General features: G+C 39.1%; 3 protein-coding genes across 3 annotated transcripts; all 3 read left to right on the forward strand.

The window, feature by feature from the left end:
* The first annotated feature begins 1,834 nt into the window (after nt 1-1,834).
* LOC311018809 (actin-related protein 6-like) lies at nt 1,835-6,860 on the forward strand. Its single transcript, XM_084017879.1, has 8 exons — nt 1,835-1,981; nt 2,355-2,472; nt 2,567-2,635; nt 2,782-2,905; nt 3,343-3,446; nt 3,535-3,706; nt 3,828-3,966; nt 6,454-6,860. Exons 1-8 carry the CDS (start codon nt 1,893-1,895, stop codon nt 6,581-6,583), a joined length of 945 nt encoding a protein of 314 aa, XP_083874005.1. The 5' UTR covers nt 1,835-1,892; the 3' UTR covers nt 6,584-6,860.
* An 887-nt stretch (nt 6,861-7,747) lies between these two features.
* Nucleotides 7,748-13,697, forward strand: LOC311018399 (synaptonemal complex protein 3-like). The gene is made up of 8 exons (XM_084017344.1): nt 7,748-8,164; nt 8,963-9,044; nt 9,154-9,188; nt 9,753-9,870; nt 10,657-10,756; nt 10,838-10,936; nt 11,179-11,283; nt 13,178-13,697. Exons 1-8 carry the CDS (start codon nt 8,035-8,037, stop codon nt 13,229-13,231), a joined length of 723 nt encoding a protein of 240 aa, XP_083873470.1. The 5' UTR covers nt 7,748-8,034; the 3' UTR covers nt 13,232-13,697.
* Nucleotides 13,698-14,694: 997 nt separating this feature from the next.
* LOC311019100 (uncharacterized protein) lies at nt 14,695-22,309 on the forward strand. Its single transcript, XM_084018312.1, has 11 exons — nt 14,695-14,738; nt 15,258-15,477; nt 16,639-16,696; nt 16,773-17,187; nt 17,933-18,027; nt 18,120-18,206; nt 18,815-18,890; nt 19,105-19,196; nt 20,047-20,165; nt 20,274-20,373; nt 21,995-22,309. The coding sequence occupies exons 2-11, from the start codon at nt 15,344-15,346 to the stop codon at nt 22,064-22,066; spliced, it is 1,248 nt and encodes a 415-aa protein (XP_083874438.1). The 5' UTR covers nt 14,695-14,738; nt 15,258-15,343; the 3' UTR covers nt 22,067-22,309.
* Nucleotides 22,310-22,345: the final 36 nt, after the last annotated feature.

Genomic DNA, 22,345 nt, shown 5'->3' on the forward strand with positions numbered 1-22,345 from the left:
GTTTTGTATATAAAGTGACCCCTGGATTAATAAATTACTGCATCATTAGAAGTAAAAACACAGAAATCCCTCAGCTCTGCTTCTTCTTCCTCATGTGAGGTTTGTAGTCTCAATTGTTATCGTGACCACAGCAGAGAAAATCTGGTGAACATTTCCCCACAAATCTTTTATTTGATGTTCTGCGTCAAACAGAACTGTTTTGGACCATCTAATAATCTAATTAAATATTATGTGTTGGAAAACAGGCAACCTTTCCTTCAGATGTTGTAAAAGAACACACAAGTCGATAACGCTGTAGGAAATGAAAAACAGAATCATCCACAAGAAGAGTCTTCTTGCTGCCACGTCCCAATTCTTGGATTTTCCACATTCTTTGAAGGAAAATGTCCTCGACAAGACTGACAATTCAAGGTGCATTCAGATGCTATTTGTCCTCTCGGAAAGTCAGAATCAAGATTAATCACATGCTCTGGGTCTCAATCAGAGACCAGGATTAACCAAACGTCTGCCTTATTGTTTGTCCTTTCACTTTACTGAATGTTGTGTTTTTCTCTAAAAAAATATCAGAGTTGAAACTTTTCTAAAACTGAATTTAATTTGTGTGAAATATTTATCATCCTTAGTAGAAATAAATATGTGTAACACATATCTGATATATTTATAATGTAGAAATAGTGGTGAAATTATAAAAAACAGGAAACGAAGTTGGAGCAGGAAAGAGATTTATATAACTGGAAGGTTTATTTTTACAAAAAAAAAAAGAAAAGAAAAAAAAGTGACACAATGGCACGTTAAATGTTGAAATTTAATGCAAATAACAGGCTCATACATGCATACAATTGTCTCAACATCTTAGAAGGTTTGGGATTTTTAAATCGTAAGAAATTTGACAGATGTAATGGAGGAGTACAAGCTTATTTTAATCATCATATGAAATGTGAAGCAAACTGACAACCACTGCTACATAGTTAGAAAAGAAAGAGACTTCTTTTTTAGAAATTGACAAAACTACGCTGATTGTTTTCAACAGAAAACAACAAAAGCCAAAAAGAGTGAGGAAGTAAGTATTTAGTTTGATTAAATGTCCTTCACTTTGTGTTTGAGTTACAAAGCGAGTAGCTGATCTTTTCCGTTCAGAGACGACATGATGTCCTTCAGTTTCTGAGCATCTCTCCATCTTAGTAATGTTGGGCCTTGACAGGCTTCCACTCCAGAGGGTCGGCTTCCGGTCCGAATTGAGGACTAGGGATCATGTTGGAAAACATCCCTCCAGTATTTTTCTAAGTGCCTCACCTCGTTTACATTTGTCACAGCAGGGATCCATATTTGAATTAATACAAGATAGTTTGGATTTGGACACCTAGAACCTGTGCATGAATAACTTTCCAGAACAATGAAGTTACTTATCACATAAAACAACGTTCTCTAGTAAAATAGAAATAAACGTTTGTGGGGGAATATTTTGTTACTTATTTGTTCAAACATGTATGTACTTTACTTTTCTACTACACCTAGGGATTAAGAAATATATTGCGTTTATTTTTTATTTCTATATTTTACATACATCCTACTTATTTGTGTTATTTTTGTATTTTCTACGAGATCTTATATTTTCTTTAATGTGTGAGCATTAAAAATATAAAAACTAAACAATGTTTTTGTGGAAGAAGAAGAGAACAAACATTTGTTTCCGCCCGAACCTTTTTCTTAAAGGACCCTAAATCTCGTATGTGATTGGCTATACCAACCGCCAATGAGCATACAGAAAAAGGATAAACAGATCTGATTGGCTGCCCCAGTGCGTGTTTTTCTTCCGCATTAAGTTTGATTGAATGGCGGAGTGTAGAAGTGCTCTGTTTAATTAACTGTGGAATCTTTGACTCGTCCATTGTATGCGGTTAGTACAGGTAAAAATGGCCACATTAGTCCTGGACAATGGAGCCTATACGGCGAAAATAGGATACAGCCAGGAGAAAGTCAGGTAACGTTAAGTTCATATATAAGTTTAATTATGATAGTAAGGTGGCTAACGTTGCTAATAAAAAAAATAAAAAAAACGGTCGGTCTAGCTAGCTAATTTAAAACAAGTCCGCCGTTATGATCTGCAGTATAGCGCTACGACATACGTATATACCATAACGTTACTGTTACCCATATTTCTGTGAGACAACACCGTGTTTTCGTGATAATGTTAGGGATTTATTTAATTGTGTCTTTATATATTTATACAGTGAGGACACCCAGTTTTATACACAATAGCTAGCTGATAATAGCACAGGTAGCCTAATGTGTATGTTTTGCCTTTCTTTAGTATCCAGTTATCAGATCTGTGTGACTTTCTGTTTCTTCCTCAGCGTCATCCCAAACTGCCAGTTTCGCTCCAAGACGTCCAGATTAAAAACCTTCACAGCCAATCAGCTTGATGAGATCAAAGATCCTTCAGGTCTCTTTTACATCCTCCCCTTCCAGAAGGTGAGCGATGCCCACATGTGCAACGTCAGGTCACATCTGGACTGGTTTGTAATGTTTCAGAGACTCTTTGCTCTCCTCTGTTCTTTCTCATCAGGGTTATCTGGTCAACTGGGATGTCCAGAGGAAAGTGTGGGATCATCTGTTCGGAAAGGAGAAGTTTAAGGTTTATATTCTTGTTCACAGTTGTCTTTTCTTCACTGAAAATGTTTGTGTTTGTTATTCTGGAAACTTTTTCTATCACTCTGTCTGCTGATCTAATCTGATTTCATTGTCTCCTCCTCTGCTGTTGGTGGTGTGTTCTGGGACCAGGTGGACTTCGTAGACACCAGCATCATCATCACAGAGCCATACTTCAACTTCTCTTCCATTCAGGAATCGATGACCGAGATCCTGTTTGAGGAGTACCAGTTCCAGTCGGCTCTCAGAATAAACGGTGACTGTTGACACTTCCTGCTCAGGTTCCAAAGCACAAAGTCAACTCTGCCAAGAAAATACATTGTTTTTTGACCAGTAGATTGAGTCTAAACAGTTCTTGAGGTGTTTGAACCAGGGTGTCGTTCTTAAAAAGCGCGTGAATATAGCTTTTAACTAATAAAAATTAGATTGTCCATTTAAATACGAGTAAACATCTCCACCACTTGGCTGTTTGATAAGAGCATCTAAATATGCAATATATTGTGTGCATGCATTTGCATTGCAATACAGGAAGTGGAGAAAGTGCATTAAAGGACAAACTGTGGTTTTATGGGCGTTTATGTGTTTGACTCTTACATCTCATTTAACTCTTTGCAAGAATGTTTTCAAAATGTGGAACTGTTCCTTTAAGTCGTAGTTTACCAGGTGATCAACAATGGGATACAAATATTAAAGTTTGTCCTGTGTGGTTTGTTGTCAGGCTGAAGGGGGAGGAAAACACTGTGGTGAGGGATTATGTTCTTCCAGATTTCAGCTCCATCAAGAAAGGCTTCTGCAAGGTGAGAAACATTTACTATATTTGTTATGACGGAGTGACGTGTCTGTATAGCTGTCCAGCCTTAGTCAACATGTCCGCCTGTCCACCAGCCACGAGACGAGATGGTCTTCAGTGGAAAGTACAAGACAGGAGAGCAGATCTTGAGGTTGGCCAATGAGCGCTTCGCTGTTCCTGAGATGCTCTTCCACCCGTCGGACATCGGCATCCAGGAGACGGGCATCCCAGAGGCCATCGTGCACTCCATCCAGACCCTGCCGGAAGGTCAGACCACATGCTGCCGTCTCTGAGATCAAGTTTAACAGCTGGATCTTTAAATGCAACCACTATTCCTGATGTCCTCAGGTGTGTGAAGCCTCTAACAGTGTTTTCTTTCTTCCATCAGAGATGCATGCCCACTTCTACCAGAACATCGTCCTGACTGGAGGAAACATTTTGTTGACAGGCTTCAGAGAGCGACTGGAGGCAGAGCTGCGATCTCTGGCCCCCGCACACCTCCCTGTGTCCGTCCTGCAACCTGCAAAGTGAGTTCAGCTGTGAAATATATTAACAACTGCAACTACACTTTAGGCGTGTTTAAAGAGTAACTAAAGCCTCAAACCACTTCTTTCAGCTGAAAACAAATTAGTTAAATGAGTTATTGAGTGATTTAGGTCTAAATGAAAACAATTAAGTGCTAAATATTTGAATTCAGCATATTGTGTTATAAATATACATAGTGACTGCCCTCTACTGGTCGAAGCCCAGCTATTGCAATAGAATTTTGCTATTAGCTGGTCAGGAATCAGGTGACATGGAGGCTGCTTTAGTCACTAACGAACCCAAACATGACTCGACTTTTTTTCCACATCGGTGTTTGTTTTGAGGTGTTGAGTTCAACTACATGTATTTGAAAAGCCTTTGGTGTTTCCAAATAGATCTGCTGTGTGGAATCCAATAAATCACACAGACGGTTGAATTACGAGTTAAAAAAGTAACCAAAATCTGGAGGTGAGGTTTTAAAGAAGTGAGCTGACCATGATGTTTGTCAATTTACATTTTTCAAGTCCAGAAAGTCTCAGTTTATCGTAGTATAATTAACTTACGTGGTACCCAACACACAGAGAGACCTGTTGTTATAGTAACGTTACATCCTGGTACCCAACACACAGATAGACCTGTTGTTATAGTAACGTTACATCCTGGTACCCAACACACAGAGAGACCTGTTGTTATAGTAACGTTACATCCTGGTACCCAACACACAGAGAGACCTGTTGTTATTGTAATGTTACATCCTGGTACCCAACACACAGAGAGACCTGTTGTTATAGTAACGTTACATCCTGGTACCCAACACACAGAGAGACCTGTTGTTAGTGTGAGTAACGTTACATCCTGGTACCCAACACACAGAGAGACCTGTTGTTATAGTAACGTTACATCCTGGTACCCAACACACAGAGAGACCTGTTGTTATAGTAACGTTACATCCTGGTACCCAACACACAGAGAGACCTGTTGTTATAGTAACGTTACATCCTGGTACCCAACACACAGAGAGACCTGTTGTTATAGTAACGTTACATCCTGGTACCCAACACACAGAGAGACCTGTTATAGTAACGTTACATCCTGGTACCCAACACACAGAGAGACCTGTTGTTATAGTAACATTACATCCTGGTACCCAACACACAGAGAGACCTGTTGTTATAGTAACGTTACATCCTGGTACCCAACACACAGAGAGACCTGTTGTTATAGTAACATTACATCCTGGTACCCAACACACAGAGAGACCTGTTGTTATAGTAATGTTACATCCTGGTACCTAACGCACAGAGAGACCTGTTGTTATAGTAACGTTACATCCTGGTACCCAACACACAGAGAGACCTGTTATAGTAACGTTACATCCTGGTACCCAACACACAGAGAGACCTGTTGTTATAGTAATGTTACATCCTGGTACCCAACACACAGAGAGACCTGTTGTTATAGTAACGTTACCTCCTGGTACCCAACACACAGAGAGACCTGTTGTTAAAGTAACGTTACATCCTGGTACCCAACACACAGAGAGACGGGTTGTTATAGTAACGTTACCTCCTGGTACCCAACACACAGAGAGACCTGTTGTTATAGTAACGTTACATCCTGGTACCCAACACACAGAGAGACCTGTTGTTATAGTAATGTTACATCCTGGTACCCAACACACAGAGAGACCTGTTGTTATAGTAACGTTACATCCTGGTACCCAACACACAGAGAGACCTGTTGTTATAGTAACGTTACATCCTGGTACCCAACACACAGATAGACCTGTTGTTATAGTAACGTTACCTCCTGGTACCCAACACACAGAGAGACCTGTTGTTATAGTAACGTTACCTCCTGGTACCCAACACACAGAGAGACCTGTTGTTATAGTAAAGTTACATCCTGGTACCCAACACACAGACGTCACAGCTTCAGAGAGTCTTGTACTTCAACAGTTATACAACAAAATGAGACTTTCCTGACGTGTAAAATGATCTTTTAAATCGAAAGACATTACATAAGGTCCCATGGTGGTCCATCGGACGGGGCAGGATTAGCCTCTAGTAGCTGCTACAAGCATAACCACACACCCATCTCACACACACAGCTTGGGGTGAGGTGCATTGTGGGTAATGTAGGTGCCAGGTTTTTCAATTTTCATTTCTTTAATGTCCATTGTGAGTCCACTAATGTTATAAGAGTGTGATGAGAGTTCTGTCCATTATATGAGTAGCCCATCATCACTCTGTAAAGTCAAGTAAATATAATAATACAGGCAAAGCAAGTTTATTTCTATAGTACATTTCAGCAACAAGGAAAGTCAAAGTGCTTTACATGAAAGATTAAAAGCATTGAAACAAATAAGATAGAAATGAAAATAATGAACGCATGATACATCCATCTGAATAGCTTTTTTTTTCAACGCTGCTAATGATGCTAATGCAGAGAATACTGTCATTAATGTTGTGTACTGTCTTGTCCTGCAGTCCGATCTGTTATTCGTGGGAAGGAGGGAAGCTGCTGGCTCACAGTCCAGACTACGACGAGATAGTGGTGACACGAGAGGAGTATGAGGAGAACGGACATTTTATCTGTGAAGAAAAGTTTGATATTTGACTGAACTCAAAGTCTTTGCTGAAGATTATTCATCATCATGGACATGAAAAAAGTCTGCATCCTAACAGATCAGTCATGAAAACCTGCCAAATTCAATTCTGATTCACTTGCAGGATGAACAGGATCTGCCTTTAAAATGCAAAATGGATTCAGACGAGGATGTGAGATGTTTTTTTTTCTAGCAGTTCTATTTTATTTCAATGTCTTCTATTTTTATACCTGTGTCTCTGCTGAATGTTTGTCTAACCTGTTCAAGGTATTAAATTCTCAAAACACATTTTGTTCAGACGACTGGTAATTCATGAGTAGGATTTAAGTCTGTCTAGCATCAATTCACATTTAAAGAAAGAGTTGTCATTCTCCTGGTTTTAAGCTCTTTTCTGCTGCAGCAACTCTCCCCAGCGTTTCATTGGAAGTCATTGTGTTTAGAAGCAGGGTCCAAATAAAGTTCTGGGGACATTTTACCTGCAAATATTCACAAAGAAGAATGTTGACATGGAAAACGTAATATTAATAGTGTTGTCTGGCTTTCCAATTACACATGTAACGTGTTTCATCTTATTGGCACATAAGCTGCTTTTAAGTTAGTAATGTGCTGCTATTTGGTTATCAGAACATATGATATAAACTCTTCAGAGGACTAAACCTTCCAATACAGACTTTTTAAATACTTTAACTACGTTTTACTGATTGTACATACTTTTACTGTGTTCAATGCATGCCTTTTACTTGTATTTTTACTATTTGGTATTAGTACGTTTACTATGAATACTTGTTACTAATATTTTTTACAGAGTGGTATTATTAGGTTTACTTGTAACAGAGTGTGTTTATTTTGAGGTAAATTACTGAAGTATCTACACTTGAAATCCACTTTTTACAGTGTGGTATTAGTACTTATTTCCCAGTATCAAAGCAAGACTTTTACTTGTTAGGTATTTTGACTTTGTGGTATAAGTAGACTCAATCTTACTAAGTATCAGTGCTTGTGACAAAATAAGGCCTAATATTATTACAGTATGGTAGTGACATTAATGTCAGTGTCAATGCAGTTTTTTTTACTTGTAACTCTACTTTTTTGGAGCAGTAAAGGATCTGACAAATAAAAAAACACTGGTGCTTACATCCGGGTCTTCTCCTCTGACGATCAGTTGTGGCGGGAATCGCGCCGATATTCGACGTATGTTGTTAGCTTTGCTCCATTATTTACTTTGTGGTATTTAACCAGTTGAGCTTCACGCTGAACCTAACACCCAAGCTAGACGCCAGAGTAGAGGTCCGTTTAATTTAGAGAGTTACCTCAGTTGAAGCTGTGTCCGTCGTTACATTTGGTCAAATAGTAGTTAGCTCCATTAGCAGCAAACCGCTAAGCTAACGCTAGCTAGCAACTAGCCTGGTAGCTTTAGCCGCCATTGCGTTTTTAGGTCGCATTAACAGACCAGGTTGGAAGAATGGCGACGGGGAGAAAGCAGGTGAAGAGGAAACTCCCAGAAGAAAAATCAGATGAAATGGTGTTTGATTTTATTGTAGAGGATGATAAGAAAGGACTGAGCAGAGCAGCAGAGGAGGATGTTAGAGAAGGTAAGTGTGAAGTTATTTAATTATCTGTGTTTTAGATGATGTAATTAAGGATATTTAATCAAGCTAGCTTACAGTTTTCAGGTACTTGTCACGTTATTCTTTGCTTCACTATATTTATGACAGTTCTAATTAATACAAAATATAAATCAAGTAATAATATATGATGTATAATCATATATTTAGTCAACATAGCAGTGGTTCAAATTATTCATGTTAAAGTGAACAGAATCAGAAATACTTTATTGATCCCAAGGGAAAGTTTGGAAATGTGCATAGCCCTGAGATTACATTACAGTTGCTGGAGAATAGAAATATAACATTATTAAAACACTGACAAAATATAAGAAATAAGTTTGTTAAAGGTGTGCATTATACGGTAATATGACAACAATGCATATGAAAAAAATTCAGATTTAGTGTGTAAAAATGCAAGTATATTATAAATAAGAATATTGGTTTAAACGTACAGTACAGATGCAATATTAATGCCAGCGTAAACCAGAATATTGCAGTTTATTTATTTAGTAAAGGTTGATTGATGCATCAATAAATATAATACAATATAAATCATTCTGAAACAGACAATTTCACATCATGAGTACTTTTACTTAAAGCATTTTTAAATACATGAAATGCTAAATCTATTATACTTTTACTTGCGTACATTTTGAAAGCATGACTTTAACTTGTATTATTACTTTAATGTGTACAAGATCTGAATAGTTCTTCCACCACTAATGTTAGCTTTTGACACCTGTCAACTAATACAAATACATAACTGAGTGTTTATGTCACCAGAAGGAAGTCGAATCGTGGACAACTTGGCCATGAAGAGACCTGCAGCTGGCTTTGAAGAGGAGGGGGCGACATGTATTGGAGGGTATTAATACTGTTTATTACAGCTTCCTTATTAGCTATTTTGGATGTGTGCTGCAGTAACTAACGTTAACCTATACATGAAACTGACATTTCTCTTTCCACACTTTCAGAAATGAGGTACAATCCATGTTGGAGAAATTTGGAGGTAAGCAGCTTTGTACAGGTGTGTGTCTGCTTGTTTTCCCTGAACTATTAAAGTAGTGCTGTCGGGTAGATTATAATGATTATACAATATACTACTGGTATAGTTGCTGATATCATATTCATTTACATATAGCGTTCCTCTACGTTGCTATTAATCACGCTACTATGTCACTATGTTTGAGATGGTAATGCACTAATGTTAGAGGAGTAACTGTCACGGCTACTGTTTGTGTACAGTTTGCTTTGTAACCTTCTGAGTTAATTGCTCTTTTATAGTTTCTATTTGTATTATTTTCTTATTTTTTATTTCATATACTGTGATTATTTCTTTTATTTGTATCTTCAATGTGTATCTACAAATACAGTATATATTTTAGTCCCTCACATCCCAATTTCTCCTCTGGGGATCAATAAAGGTTTATCTTATTTTACATAGTTCAGCTTAAAAAATATGTGTTAGAAAACACGGTGTGGAATGCATTTGTTTATACTCTACAAAGTAATGTATTGGAAAAATTATTGCTTCCCGTGAAACGTCAACAGTGCTGTGAATATTTTCCTCTAGCTGACATCAGCAAAGTGATGCAGGCAAAGAAGACACGTCTTGAGAGTCTGACGAAGAATTATATGAAGGGAAGCCAACACAAACTGGAGGAGCTGTGGAACACCTCTCACGCCCAGAGGTATGGAAACCTGATACATAAACTATTGATATCATCTCTCTGAAATAACGTCACAGCAGCATCTTAAAAGATGAGACGGAAACATAAAATAATCAGGGATTAAAATGCCAGATTATATGAAGTGGAAAATTATTTGTAGAGTAAGAAATCATGCAAGTTCCGGCATTCTGAATTTAAATGAGCACAGGACTAACATGAATGGTTATTAACATTTCCATTAGTTTATCTTTAAAATAAACAACTTTGACCTTTTTTCAATGGCCTTCACAAATCAATATTCAAGATGTTGTTAAAAGCAATGGTTGAAGGTAAGAAAGTACATTAACTCAAGTACTGTTTTCAATTTCAACATACTTCTACTTAGTGTTTCCATTTTCTGCTACTTCTTCTCAACTACGTCACTGAGGCAAATACTCTTTACTCTGCAGATTCAGATTAATAAAACAAAATATAATCAACAAATAAATGATCTATAATTATAGATTAAGGTATTACCATATTATTATCCATGGAGGGGTGGGGATTCACAAGATTGTTATAAAGTCATTAATTATAAAGTTATTCAAATTAATCATGAGCTCTACCTTTACTTGCTGCAACCTTAAACATGAACAGATTAATACATCAATAATTATAACCCGATGTTATATGTTACTCTGCATAATGAGTCCTTTTACATTCAGTGTATTTTGATGCTAATACGTTTTACTTGGTAAAGGATCTGAGTATTTAAAACTAGTTTAAAAAGTTAAAACTACTAAATGTAAAGTGTGTGTGTGTTTGCAGGCAGAAGATGACTCACGAGTACTCCCAGCAGGTGTCCTCAGCGCTGCAGCAGTGGGAGGCTGAATCCCAGCAAGCTGAGGAGCAGGAGGAGAAGCTCAACGTTGGTTCACTTGTTTAATTGGTTATTAGGATCCAAAAGAGAGAGAGGGAACGTGTTGGATGAGTGTTTCTGTCTCCTCAGAAACTGTTCAGACAGCAGCAGAAGATCCTGCAGCAGGCCAGAGTGGTGCTGAGCCAGAGGCTGAAAACTGTCAGAAAGCTCTACGAGCAGTTTGTGAAGGTCAGTCTGAGTGTTTTCATTACATGAGAGTACATTCTGGTGACACCTGCAGAAAATACACCCTAAAAACAGGTGGAAGTGTAATTCATGCTGGCATTGATAGTATAATAACTTCATTTTAAATATTGATAAATCAAGTGAAGACATGTATTTACCAGGTACAGAATGTACTGCAGAACTGCAGGAAGGAACTCACTTTGTCACCAAAAGTCCAACTGGATCTGTTTCTGTGTTTCCTCCAGAACATGGACGACATGGAGAAGAGCCACGACAACTTCTTTCAGGATGCACAACAGGAACTGAGGAAGGAGATGGCCACCCTGCAGAAGAAGATCCTCATGGACACAGTGAGTGGAGATCCTAGAGTTAGGACTGATTTCTGTTCAGTTTGACTCACAGTGAGGCTGCAACGTTACTGCTAATCGTTGATCGTTCTGGGGGGAAACAAAGCAACACATCAAAGGAGTCATGTTTGAATTGTATTTCCTTTTTTCTTTCTTTTATTATGTTTTGTTACTTGTTGAAGTATTTAGGCTTGCTAATATATGTTTATGAGGATTTATGGGTTTGATTTTGTATTTTGATTTATTTCAGTGCAACTTTTTTTTTTTGGTGAGTTATGTTTTAATTTGAATACATTAAAACAGTTTTAATTTTCTTTATGTAAAGCAATTTTAGAATGTAAGCTATTTTCAAGGTAATTCTGTATAAAAAGATCTGTCAACCTGCACTCATTGTGGTGTTTTTGAAAAGAGTACCTCCCCAAATGTAGCAGAGCAGAATAAACTAGATAGACTAGAACATAATAGGCTACAAATACAAACATGCAAGCTAGTAGGGGTGTGACGAGATCTCGTCTGTCTCGCGAGATTTGTGAGCTATACATAGCTGAGGTTTTACAGACAGCTGTTACTGACTGGGAGCTTAAAAAACCCAACCAAGGCATCGCTTATTGTTACCGACAATGCAGTAATATGGACGTGGCCGTGCGCGACGCGGGATTGAAGTCGCACATCTGTTTTGCGCACACTATAAATCTTGCAACCCAAGCTTGCCTCGGTGTTCCCCGCGTCGCTCGTTTACTCGGGCGGGTGAGACGTGCGACTGCTTTTTTTCATCGTAGTTCAGCGGCTACCGCGGTGTAAATGTCCAAGCAGAAACGGCTACAATTGCCATCACACAAGTTAATGACGGGCACGTTGGATATGCTGGCTCGTTACCTTGAGCAGCAAGCTGCCATAGCAGCATCACCAGCCCAGAGATAAGACAAAACTCCCGAAGCATTGATACGCTTGACAGCTGCGATGTCGGAGATGCTGAAGATGCTGTAGTTGCAGCATGTTGTTCATGACATACTTGGTCAGGCTCCGTTTGCACTATTTGAACTCTGTATTGACAAAGTAGAACTTTGATTTGGTTTTGCACATATTTACACTTGGGAAAAAGAAAATATTTTATTTTATTCATTTTATTTTAACTTTTATAAATGTTAGTTTTAGTTTAAATTTGTGAAAGAAGAAGTTTATTAAAAGATCATGCTTACATCATGCATGTAAAGAGTTATAATAAAATATTTTAAAATGCATGTGCAACTCTGTTAAATTAAAGTCTGTTAGTCCAGTCATATATTTTGTCATTGTAGTTTTCTTAAAATCTCGTCTCGTCTCGTTCTCGTGGACCCAATATCGTGTCTCGTCTCGTCTCGTGAGCGGAGTGTATCGTCACACCCCTACAAGATCGTCTGTTTAACGGTCCTGGTGTCGCGTCGATTACTGTTTCCCATCAGTATGTCTTGTCCCTTACCTAACCAACGAGGGTCCTATCAGTTTAACAGGAGGGAAACACTATTCAACAGAGGAACACACTTGTTCACCAGGTGTTTGTTTCTTGACTTTTCCCAGCTCTTCATTTTCTCTCTTGGTCATTTAATCCTGTAACAATATGTGATTCATTGACAAAGAGATACTATTGTAATGCAGTCAGTTTATGATTCATGATGGTTTGGCTCAGCCAATCATAATCAAGGTCAAGCACTATCAAGTTTTATAAGAGAACATAGATAACAGATATAGTGATGGTGAACTGGTGTAAAATAGCAAACATGTGAAGAGTTATTAGGATGTCCCATCTAAATAAACAATGCTTACAGACAATGTACACAAAATTCAAACAAAGAGATAGAAGATGAAAAAAAGTAAATGTTGTGTGCCTCCTTCATGTTGTCAATTTTTGTTTCCGCAGCAACAGCAGGAGATGGCCACAGTCCGTAAATCGCTGCAGTCCATGCTGTTCTAGCCTGCTGTTACCACGACGACGGAGCTAGTTACTACTTTAAGGATGCATTCTAGTTTGGTGTTGCCATGGTTATCATATTTGTAAACTGTAGTGTTGTCATGGTTGCATAAACCGTATTTACAGAGTTATGTTTCCACAGTAACTCTATTCATATTTTTTATTTCAGCTCCTTTTTATTGAACTTGTTTAATAAGAATATTGATTAGTTGTTGGTTTCTATAGCTGAGAGCTGTAGTTCACAGTTAATTCTGCAGCTTTTATTTATCTGTCTGTCTACCAGAGAATGAGACAGCTGGCAAACTCTCCAACAAGTTTCAGAGTTCAAGCAGAAGCAAAGATATCTCTGTTACAAATGCTTTGTATGAATGAATTGGTAGAAAAGTTGAAACAAAGAGCTGATGATCAAAATTTCACTGCAAAATCTAAAACAGAAATCCACTCAACCCTCTGAGAGAGAGAGTAAGAAATAAACCGTTTTTGTCCACTAGTTTGGTCCAGTCTTCATTTTAAAGTCAAAGTGTTAAGAATTAAGTTCAGATAAAACATTTTAAGTATGTTAAGTGTGTACAGTTGAGTATAGCTGGGAAATGTTGCATTTTAACATCTTTTTAAATAATGCAGCTTTATTATCATTCAATTCCCACTTTTACTCATAATACTATGACTTTATTCTCAAGTATCTATCAAACTCTCCGATTTTTTTTCTTAATACTATCGTACAATTTAATTATCGTATTGTGCTTTTCCTTGTAAAAGTATGACTTTATTTTTGTTTTAATCCGATTGCATTCTCATATTCTCAAAGATTAGACATCTTTCCTGACATAGTTTTTTCAAGTATATGAATAAATTTGATGCTGTGATATATATGTAAGCGCTTTTCCAGTCTGTAAAGACGGTCATTTAGGGAAGAATGCATGATTTCACATATTGCATTATATGCATTTTTATTCAATCTTGATTAAACATTGAGGCAACAATGAGGATGTGTGTATACATGAATAATAATAATAATAATAATAATAGACCATTTGATCCAGCAACCCATTTGCCAAACAGAATCTAAGAATATAATCCTCCAGCTTGTATTAAATGTTAATAAGTGGTGTGGCTGCAGATCTCACTGCTGAGGACCCTTTGCTCTTCCCTGACTCATAGCCCGGAGTCTCCATGAGTCATATCTGCAGTAAGCAACAATTTATTATCAAAATAGTCAATGATTCATTTTCTGTCAGTCAATTATTTGTAATTGTTGTAGCTCTAGTTTCAGCTGACAGGTAGGCCTACCTATTTTAGTATTTGTGACTTTATTTCTCCACTGAGTTCAAGTATTCAGTACATGTTATTTTATCGTGCTTTTTTATTTCGCTTATTCAATTCACATGAAATCTCGTGTAAAAAAAAATAAAACATTGAATATTCGGTACTTTTTGGTGTGACGCCGGAAGTCACCGCTCTTATTTTGAAGTGTGCCCGTTCAAAGTACAGGGATTCTCCGCCGTTGATCGTACGTTAACAGACCGAGAGAAGGACGACAATGTTTAACGCTGCATAAAGCTAACAGCTATCACGTGTGTAATGTTGTTATCACTGGTAGTAGAGAAGTTGAATAGATTTTTACATCGATTTATCGTCGTGTTTGTTTATCTGTAGCTACTTTGGCTAGCTCTCTGTGCTAGCTCTCTGTGCTAACTACATTGTTACTGAATCGGATTTCCTGTAGCAGGTCGACAAAACAACTGAATTTAGTTTAGTATGTGTGGTTTTCTCGTTTTGGTGACTTGGTCACTTTATGACTATGACATGTAGATAAAGTACTGCTAGATGTATACGTCGGCGCTATGTTTGTGTCGTTAACCTCTCTAATTCATTCTTTGTCGGACAAATTGCTCCAAACGTGTTTCTTTTTACTGTAGGCTTCGTGTGTTTCCGTTTGTATCTCCTGGTCCTTTATTAGGATGATCTGTAGAAACTGTAATGTTAGACTAACACCCAGTGATTGTAACCTTCTCTAACTCATACTCAGGTGAGTTACCTCACTACCTGCATCACGTGAGTCGGGACTCTGTGTTGTGGAGTGAACCAGCGGGTCTGACTGAGCTCGATGAGGCCATGGGGGACGCGTTAGCAGGCAGCCCCGGTTCGTCCGAGCCGGACAGTCCTGGGTGTCTGGATCGAGGCTGCCTCCTCCACCCGGACGATGTCCTTTACCAGGATCTCTCCATCATCGTCCCAGAAACACCCAGGTAACATAGCTCCTCTCTCACCTGTACATGTGGCTTATATATATTATTTAGATCCACGCTGTGAAAATACTTCACTGCAAGTAAAAGCTCTGCATTAAAAACCGAACTGAAGTAAAACTATGTAAGCAAAATGTAATTCTAGTACTTGATGGTCCTGTAAAAATGTTCCCTGTCGGTGTTTCACTGTTATATCTAATGTTTCTGGATTCACATCACTGCTGCATTAATGTCTATGTTGCATGTTTTAACCCGTTTAATCTCCAGCAACGCATCACATTATGTCCATATGTTCCGTGAGAACCTCCTGTTTTTTCCTCTTTGTGACGATGCATTTCCCAGCTGATCCAACAAGCCTTCAAATAGGTTATTTAGCTTAAGAAATAAGATAATTTTCTTAAATACTATCCTTCAGTTTTCAAAAAGAGAAAAAATCCATTGAGAGGAAGATTTCTGGGTGAAAATGCCAGATGGTTGGAGCTGATCTTATCCTACTATCCTAAAGCACACTGAGTCTACCCCTGTCATAAGAAATGTGCTATAGACGTAAACTTGACTTGACTGCACAACATGTGGAACCCCGACAACAGCAGAAGATGGCTGCTTCCAGCAGGATAACACACCGTGTCACAACATCTTAAACTGGTTTCCAGAACATGAAAATGAGTGCACTCAAGTGGCCTGCACAGTCACTAGGTCTCACTCCGATAGAGCACCTCTGGAATGTGGTGGAACAGGAGATTGACATCATGGATGTGTGATGCTTTAATGTCAATATGGACCAAAGTCCTTGAGAAATTCAAAAGAGGATGCAACCCAGTACTAGCAAGGTTGTGACTTTAATGTGAGACTGATTAAATTCCCATCACAGTAACTAGCATAACATTTATGGTCTGAAAGAAGCTCAAATGGAACATACAACCTGTTTATATAACCGAACAATGGTTGAGATGTTAAGGATGGATTATGAACATAATAAATAAATGAGAAAAAAAGTGAATTCTCCATTTGAAGACGTGTCACAGCCTCCTTGATTGGTGAAAGAGAGTGACGTTAATGAGCTAACTGTGACGTAATGCTGTAATCTGTCCTATTGACAGAATATATGTTTGATGGAACAAACTGATGATTTAATGTTAAAATCTGGTTTTGTTTGTTCGTCAGCCCACAACTTGGCAAGCGGAGGAGACGCAGACGCATCACAGACGCACATTTCAGTCCTGTAAGTCACTATTACCAGATGTTATTCTCTCCAGCTGTGTAGGTCCTGATGTTGACTGCTGTCTTTCTGTCCTCAGGTGGCCGTCAGCGGGTCTCCAGGACAAACAGAACATTCCCACACATCTAAACGCAGACGTCTGGCTGCAGCGATGGGAGGGCAGAGTGTCGGCTTTGTTCCAGCTTCGTCTCTCAGGACTTTTCCGTTGGGGAGCTGGCTGGAGGCTCCGCTGTCCACCGCATCCTCAAGCTCCTCAACCTCCTCATCCTCCTCATCCTCCCCCTACCTCACGCCTATATCAGAGGAGGAAGTAGAGGTGGCGTCTGCTGGAGAAGCCAGCCCTGCTTGTCTCAGGCAGAGGATGACTCAAAGTCGGACCCCAGCGCCGTCTTCAGCATCACTCCTGTCACCGCCGTCCACCTCTACCTCGTTATCATTCCTGACTGCAGAGGAGAGGAGATGGCTGAATGGCGAGCATGGAAACACCTCAACAGGTGAGGGGACATGTACCATATTTACATTTCATAGTCAAAAGTGTATAGAAATAAGTTTACAGCAGCTGTATGGATGCAATGAATGGAGTCATGACTGTCAAACCTGAACACACAGACGTGAAACACGTGTTGATATCATTCAGTGTGACTTCCACCTCCAGTGGATGTAATGATCTATCCAGTGATAGTTGACATCGCAGAGAGGAGCTAAATATGAATAAATATAGGCTTAAAGAAAGGATTAACTATATACCGACATACATAACTGGTCAAAAATGTCCTCACAGTTACCCGATGACATCGCTAGTCACTTTAATTATTTACATTTTTACACATGGCTGCAATGTCATGGAAAACATTTTATAGAAATAAATATATGTAGGTAGGGATGGGACGATATAGGATTGTGGAGAATACCATGATCAGGATAATCATTAATATCATCGTAAGTGACTGGAAAAAACTGTCTAGCTCTCTATCATGGCAGGGAAGTGAACGATAGTGTAATTAAAAAAAAGACAGGATACAAAAAAAAGTTTTGCTCCTTTTGATTTCTTATCATCTTATTTAAGGTTGTTTTTCACTAAACTGGATGCTCACTAAAAAGATGTCTATCTGCGACACAATAAACATATTTGTTTCTGAACTAAATGTAAAATCTCAAACCTTCTGGTGCTAATGTGAGGAATGAAGACAGCCACAGCAGTTTCAGCTCGTTGGTCCTCATCGGTCATTTCCTGTTCAGCAGCGCCGGAGCAGGTCGTCATCAGTGACGATGAGGAGGCCGTGGTTCGCTCAGCCCAGGAGGAGGAAGACGAGGCGATGGCTCGAAGCCTGCAGGTAGCATCGTTCCCCTGCAGGGTCGGAGCCGGACCACTCACCTGTGAGAGAGAGGGAAAATGTTCATGATTGTTCTTTCTTTGTTCACTCAGGCTCAGTTTGACCAAGAGGAGTTGCACAGCAGACACCAGCACCATCATCATCATCATCGTCTTCTTCATCAGGAGAGACACCACACGGTAAACTTCTTCAACCATTCATTCTGCTAATAAAGATAATGTGTGTGTGTGTGTGTGTATAGATGTCATATATCGGGATGAAGTGCTGCGGGGCATGATGTGTCATTGTACACCAACAGGAAGTTGGCGTCGCCATGGTTCCCTCCACACAAAGACAATGGGTTTATTGCAGAAAATAATCAGTCAAAACAAACATTTATGATTCTTATGTTTTCTTCAGCAAGATAAAATTCACTAATAAACTCCACTTTTATGATTTTTGAAGCATGAATGTAATCATCAAAAGCAAAAAGCTAACATTAGGATATGATGGAAGTACATCACGGTCACATGACTTCACATCACCACCACGGAGCTAAAGGCTGACCGTGTTCCAGCTGCTTGTAAGCAACACCTCTAAGACACATAAAGCTGAGGGATATGTTTTTATGGGTTTTCTATCTTGGAACAAACGGTTTAATGTACTATTATTCCAGGCCTCCAAGCATAAACACGCTGACTTAACAAGGGGACGGGAAGGGTACCTGCTGACTCATGTCAGGCGTTAGGACTCGTGTAGTTAAAGTGTGAACAGGCCGAGTTTGACAGCGATGACTTGTTCTTTGCAGTACTACTCCTACATGGAGTCCAGCTGGAGGCCTCATCTACTGGGTGCCGTCGAGCCACTGGTCAACTTTGAAGACAGTAAGATCATAAATACACGGCTCAGAGTATTTTACACACTCTTGTTTATTTATATATATATATATAAGCATTTGGGGCGTCTGGGTCTCTGAAAGCAATTTGTGAGAAACGCCTAGAAACTAGTGTTTGTTGAAGTCTTTTCACGTGACGTAGCAGTTTGAAGTTTCTGGTCTCTGTGTTTACTCTAATCAATACACCTGGTGTGTTTCTACAGATCTGATTGGTGAACTCAGAAGACGTGGGCGGGGCAGAAGGAGGAACGCAGCCCAGGAGCTTTCAGAAAACCTTCAGGGAAACGACTACGAGGTGACGAGGAAAAGGACAGCCGTCAAATGCCGTGTTTTTAGTTTCCTGTTTGGTGATACTTTTGATAAAAACACAATAAATACCTAAAGGTAACATCTTATGACCAGAGAGGCAGGGAGGGAGGGAGGGAGGGAGGGAGGTACTTTATTGATCCCGAAGGAAATTCAAGCATCCAGTAGCAGTAACATACATTAAACATACATTAAACATACATTAGAGTTAACACCTGAGATAAATGTAAATTTAAATGTGTACAAAGAAATGAAAGAAATGAAACAAAACATATGAAGCAAAATTAAACATTTGCAGATAATTTAAATATGTACAGAGAAATTAGAAATAAGCAACCTGTAGGTTTAAAAAAATCACACTACCAAGAAAATGAAAAACCAGTTTCAAACAAATGTTGAGTTTTGACAGATTCTGTTTTTAAACAATAACTAACATTTAACTGGAACCAGATAAAACATATCACACTGATCGTCGGTGCTCAAGTCAGAAGGACGTTTATTTGTCCGTTTTATCTCAGATATGTAGAAATGCTCAACTTCATCTTTAATTAGAAACCTTCTGCCAACTGAACAGTCAACATAAAAAATGGAGGTTAATTTAGAGGAAAATGATTGAGTGTCAAAACCAGAAATGACTCGGATGTTTTGGATCTGTGTTTTCATAATTGTATTTCTACTTTTTATCTCAACGACAGATCAAATAATATCTTTCCAGAATTAAACCTATTAATATTATTAACTGGACACTTTTTAACCAACTCCAACCGTTTAAGTACATAACGGTATAAGTCAGTTTCCTGTTGTTCTTTACAGGCTGATGTCACTCATTTGTCTTTCAGGCTCTTCTGGCGTTCGAGGAGCGCCAAGGTTCCGTTGTGTCCAAAAAGTTGAGTCGGAGGGAAATCCAGAGGTTTCCCACCAAAACCTTCCAGTCTGCCAGCGGCGCCGGGAACACTCAGTGAGTCCATGACCTCGTCTGACCTCAGGATTGTTTACTGTTGACCCGCCACCTTTTTAGTGATGCAATGATGATTTAAATGGAGACGACTTTTCTGTTGATTTCTAGGTGCCAGATCTGTTTCTGTGACTACACTGATGGTGAGAAGCTGAGGATGTTGCCCTGTTTCCACGACTACCACGTCCAGTGTATTGACCGATGGTTAAAGGTAAATCCGCTTCTTGTCTTTCTTTCTGAGAGCCAGATTGATTGATTCCACTTATGTCTGTATGGTAGCTATGAAGCTACACCTGCTTAGCTTAGCATAAAGAACAGGTAGTCTGGTCCGTCCTAAGGGGACAACATCCACCAACAGCACCTCTGAAGCTGTTTAACAATCTGATTTGATTGATGTACAAAAACTCTCAGGGGAAGATATTTAGGCAGTTGTCCTTCATTTGAATGTTGTCAACTTTACGAGAAACGCAACCTGATGTCACGCAGCAGTGGCCAATCACGAGCAATCAATGCATCAATCACTCAAACATGCCCTATAATGGTTCAGACTACATTACTATTTGTGTCAGCTGATAGTCGCTATGTTAGATTAGGTGATTTTATCCATACATTCTTGTCGTGATCAGGAGGCAACCTCCGGTTCTGAAAAGTGAAGCCAAACCTGAAGGGCCCTAGACTTGCATTCTCTCTACTGGCCATCAGGGGGCAGTGACTGGTGGAAGAAAATAAGTCTGATTGCATGAACGTCAATGAGAAAATGGTCCTACTTCTCTCTTGATGTATTTTCTCAGTAAACATTGTAAACATGAGTTTATGGTCTCAATCTCTAGTTTCAAGTCTTCTTCAATCCAGCATGATGTTCATTTAGTACATTATGGTCCATTTAGAGTCCACCAGACCAGAAAGCAGGGGACGCTTTAGGGGCGGGGCTACCCTGTGATTGACAGGTCACTACCACGCTACCAATTACCTTGAATTCTGGAAGCTAATTATCTTAACAGCTTCACACCGGCAGTCTGACCTCATCTCCATGTAGGCACCTACAATGTCATCAGTCATGCTGAAATAACCACGTTTGCAGCTTTGTAAATGCTGTGGAAGTCAACGATACGCCATAAATTCAAACAGCGTCCTGTCTGAGTTCCTGACATCACCCAGAAGTGCTCTGTGAATTAAACCCAGCTGTATTCACTGTGAATAGTAAGCCACACGTCGGCTGGTTGGAATGGTTGAACCCAAAACAAATAATGTTGCAATAATAAGGTTCTATCGTAGCTCTGGTAGACCACAGACTTGTGATTCAGCGACAACAGGACGAGAATCTCAACACTGATAGGCTTTCACATCACGATTCAAATATTTCAACTCAGCAAATAAAACATGTGCCTCGCTTGTGTCGCGTCATTCGCTGCATTGACTTTGTGTGCAAAAGCACAGCATAAAGAATGTAAGTAGCGTTTGAACGTGTGAACGTACCTTCAGTGATAAACTCTGTCACTAACTGTTGAACTGTGGATGTGATGTTATTATTATAATACTATTAGGAAGAAACTGAGTCTCTGACACAAATCTGCAGGTAACTGAACAAATGTTTGACCAAAAGACGCCATGATTAGTTGATGAAAATGTATTTTTATAATTGATCGTTTGAAGTGAATTATTTTATTTTTTCTCTGGGTTTAGCTTCACTAATATGTGTTTTTTATCATTATAAATTCAATATCTTGAGTTTTGGACGGTTGTTGGACAAGAAGTGAGACTTTTAAGATGTCATTCTGAGAACTTTTGGTGGTTTTTAGATAGAATAATGGATGGTGTCTTTGCTCCGACAGGATAACGCCACCTGTCCGATCTGCAGAGCCAACCTGGCTGACGGCGCCTCCCTCGACCCCCAGGGCCTCTGACCTCTGACCTCAGCGCCTCCTCTGGGGGGAGGCGTCTCTATTGTGTTCTACTGTGAGCTCACGGGTTTGTGCTCTTCTTCCTGTCTGCGTTTGAGTTACTGTTGTTGGTTTTTGATGTACAATTTTTTATACTTTTATTCAATTGTCTTAGAATTAAGTCTGCAGGAACAAAACAAACCCACTCTCAAAGTTGCTGCTTTCTGCTTTAACGAGATGGAAATAAATTAAAGGTTCTTCCCTCTTACATTTGTTTCTTTATTTCCCAACAGGACGAATGAA

This window comes from Eutrigla gurnardus, assembly GCF_963514095.1.
Source record: "Eutrigla gurnardus genome assembly, chromosome: 9".
NCBI lineage: Eukaryota > Metazoa > Chordata > Actinopteri > Perciformes > Triglidae > Eutrigla > Eutrigla gurnardus.

Coding starts and splice junctions, on each gene's coding strand:
- LOC311018399 (XM_084017344.1), top strand. CDS start 8,035: ATGGCGACGGGGAGAAAGCAGGTGAAGAGGAAACTCCCAGAAGAAAAA. Junction 9,189..9,752: donor CATGTTGGAGAAATTTGGAG/GTAAGCAGCTTT, acceptor ATTTTCCTCTAG/CTGACATCAGCAAAGTGATG. Junction 10,757..10,837: donor AGCAGGAGGAGAAGCTCAAC/GTTGGTTCACTT, acceptor CTGTCTCCTCAG/AAACTGTTCAGACAGCAGCA.
- LOC311019100 (XM_084018312.1), top strand. CDS start 15,344: ATGGGGGACGCGTTAGCAGGCAGCCCCGGTTCGTCCGAGCCGGACAGT. Junction 17,188..17,932: donor GCATGGAAACACCTCAACAG/GTGAGGGGACAT, acceptor TTTCCTGTTCAG/CAGCGCCGGAGCAGGTCGTC. Junction 20,166..20,273: donor AGCGGCGCCGGGAACACTCA/GTGAGTCCATGA, acceptor GTTGATTTCTAG/GTGCCAGATCTGTTTCTGTG.
- LOC311018809 (XM_084017879.1), top strand. CDS start 1,893: ATGCGGTTAGTACAGGTAAAAATGGCCACATTAGTCCTGGACAATGGA. Junction 2,906..3,342: donor GTCGGCTCTCAGAATAAACG/GTGACTGTTGAC, acceptor CAAATATTAAAG/TTTGTCCTGTGTGGTTTGTT. Junction 3,967..6,453: donor TCCGTCCTGCAACCTGCAAA/GTGAGTTCAGCT, acceptor CTTGTCCTGCAG/TCCGATCTGTTATTCGTGGG.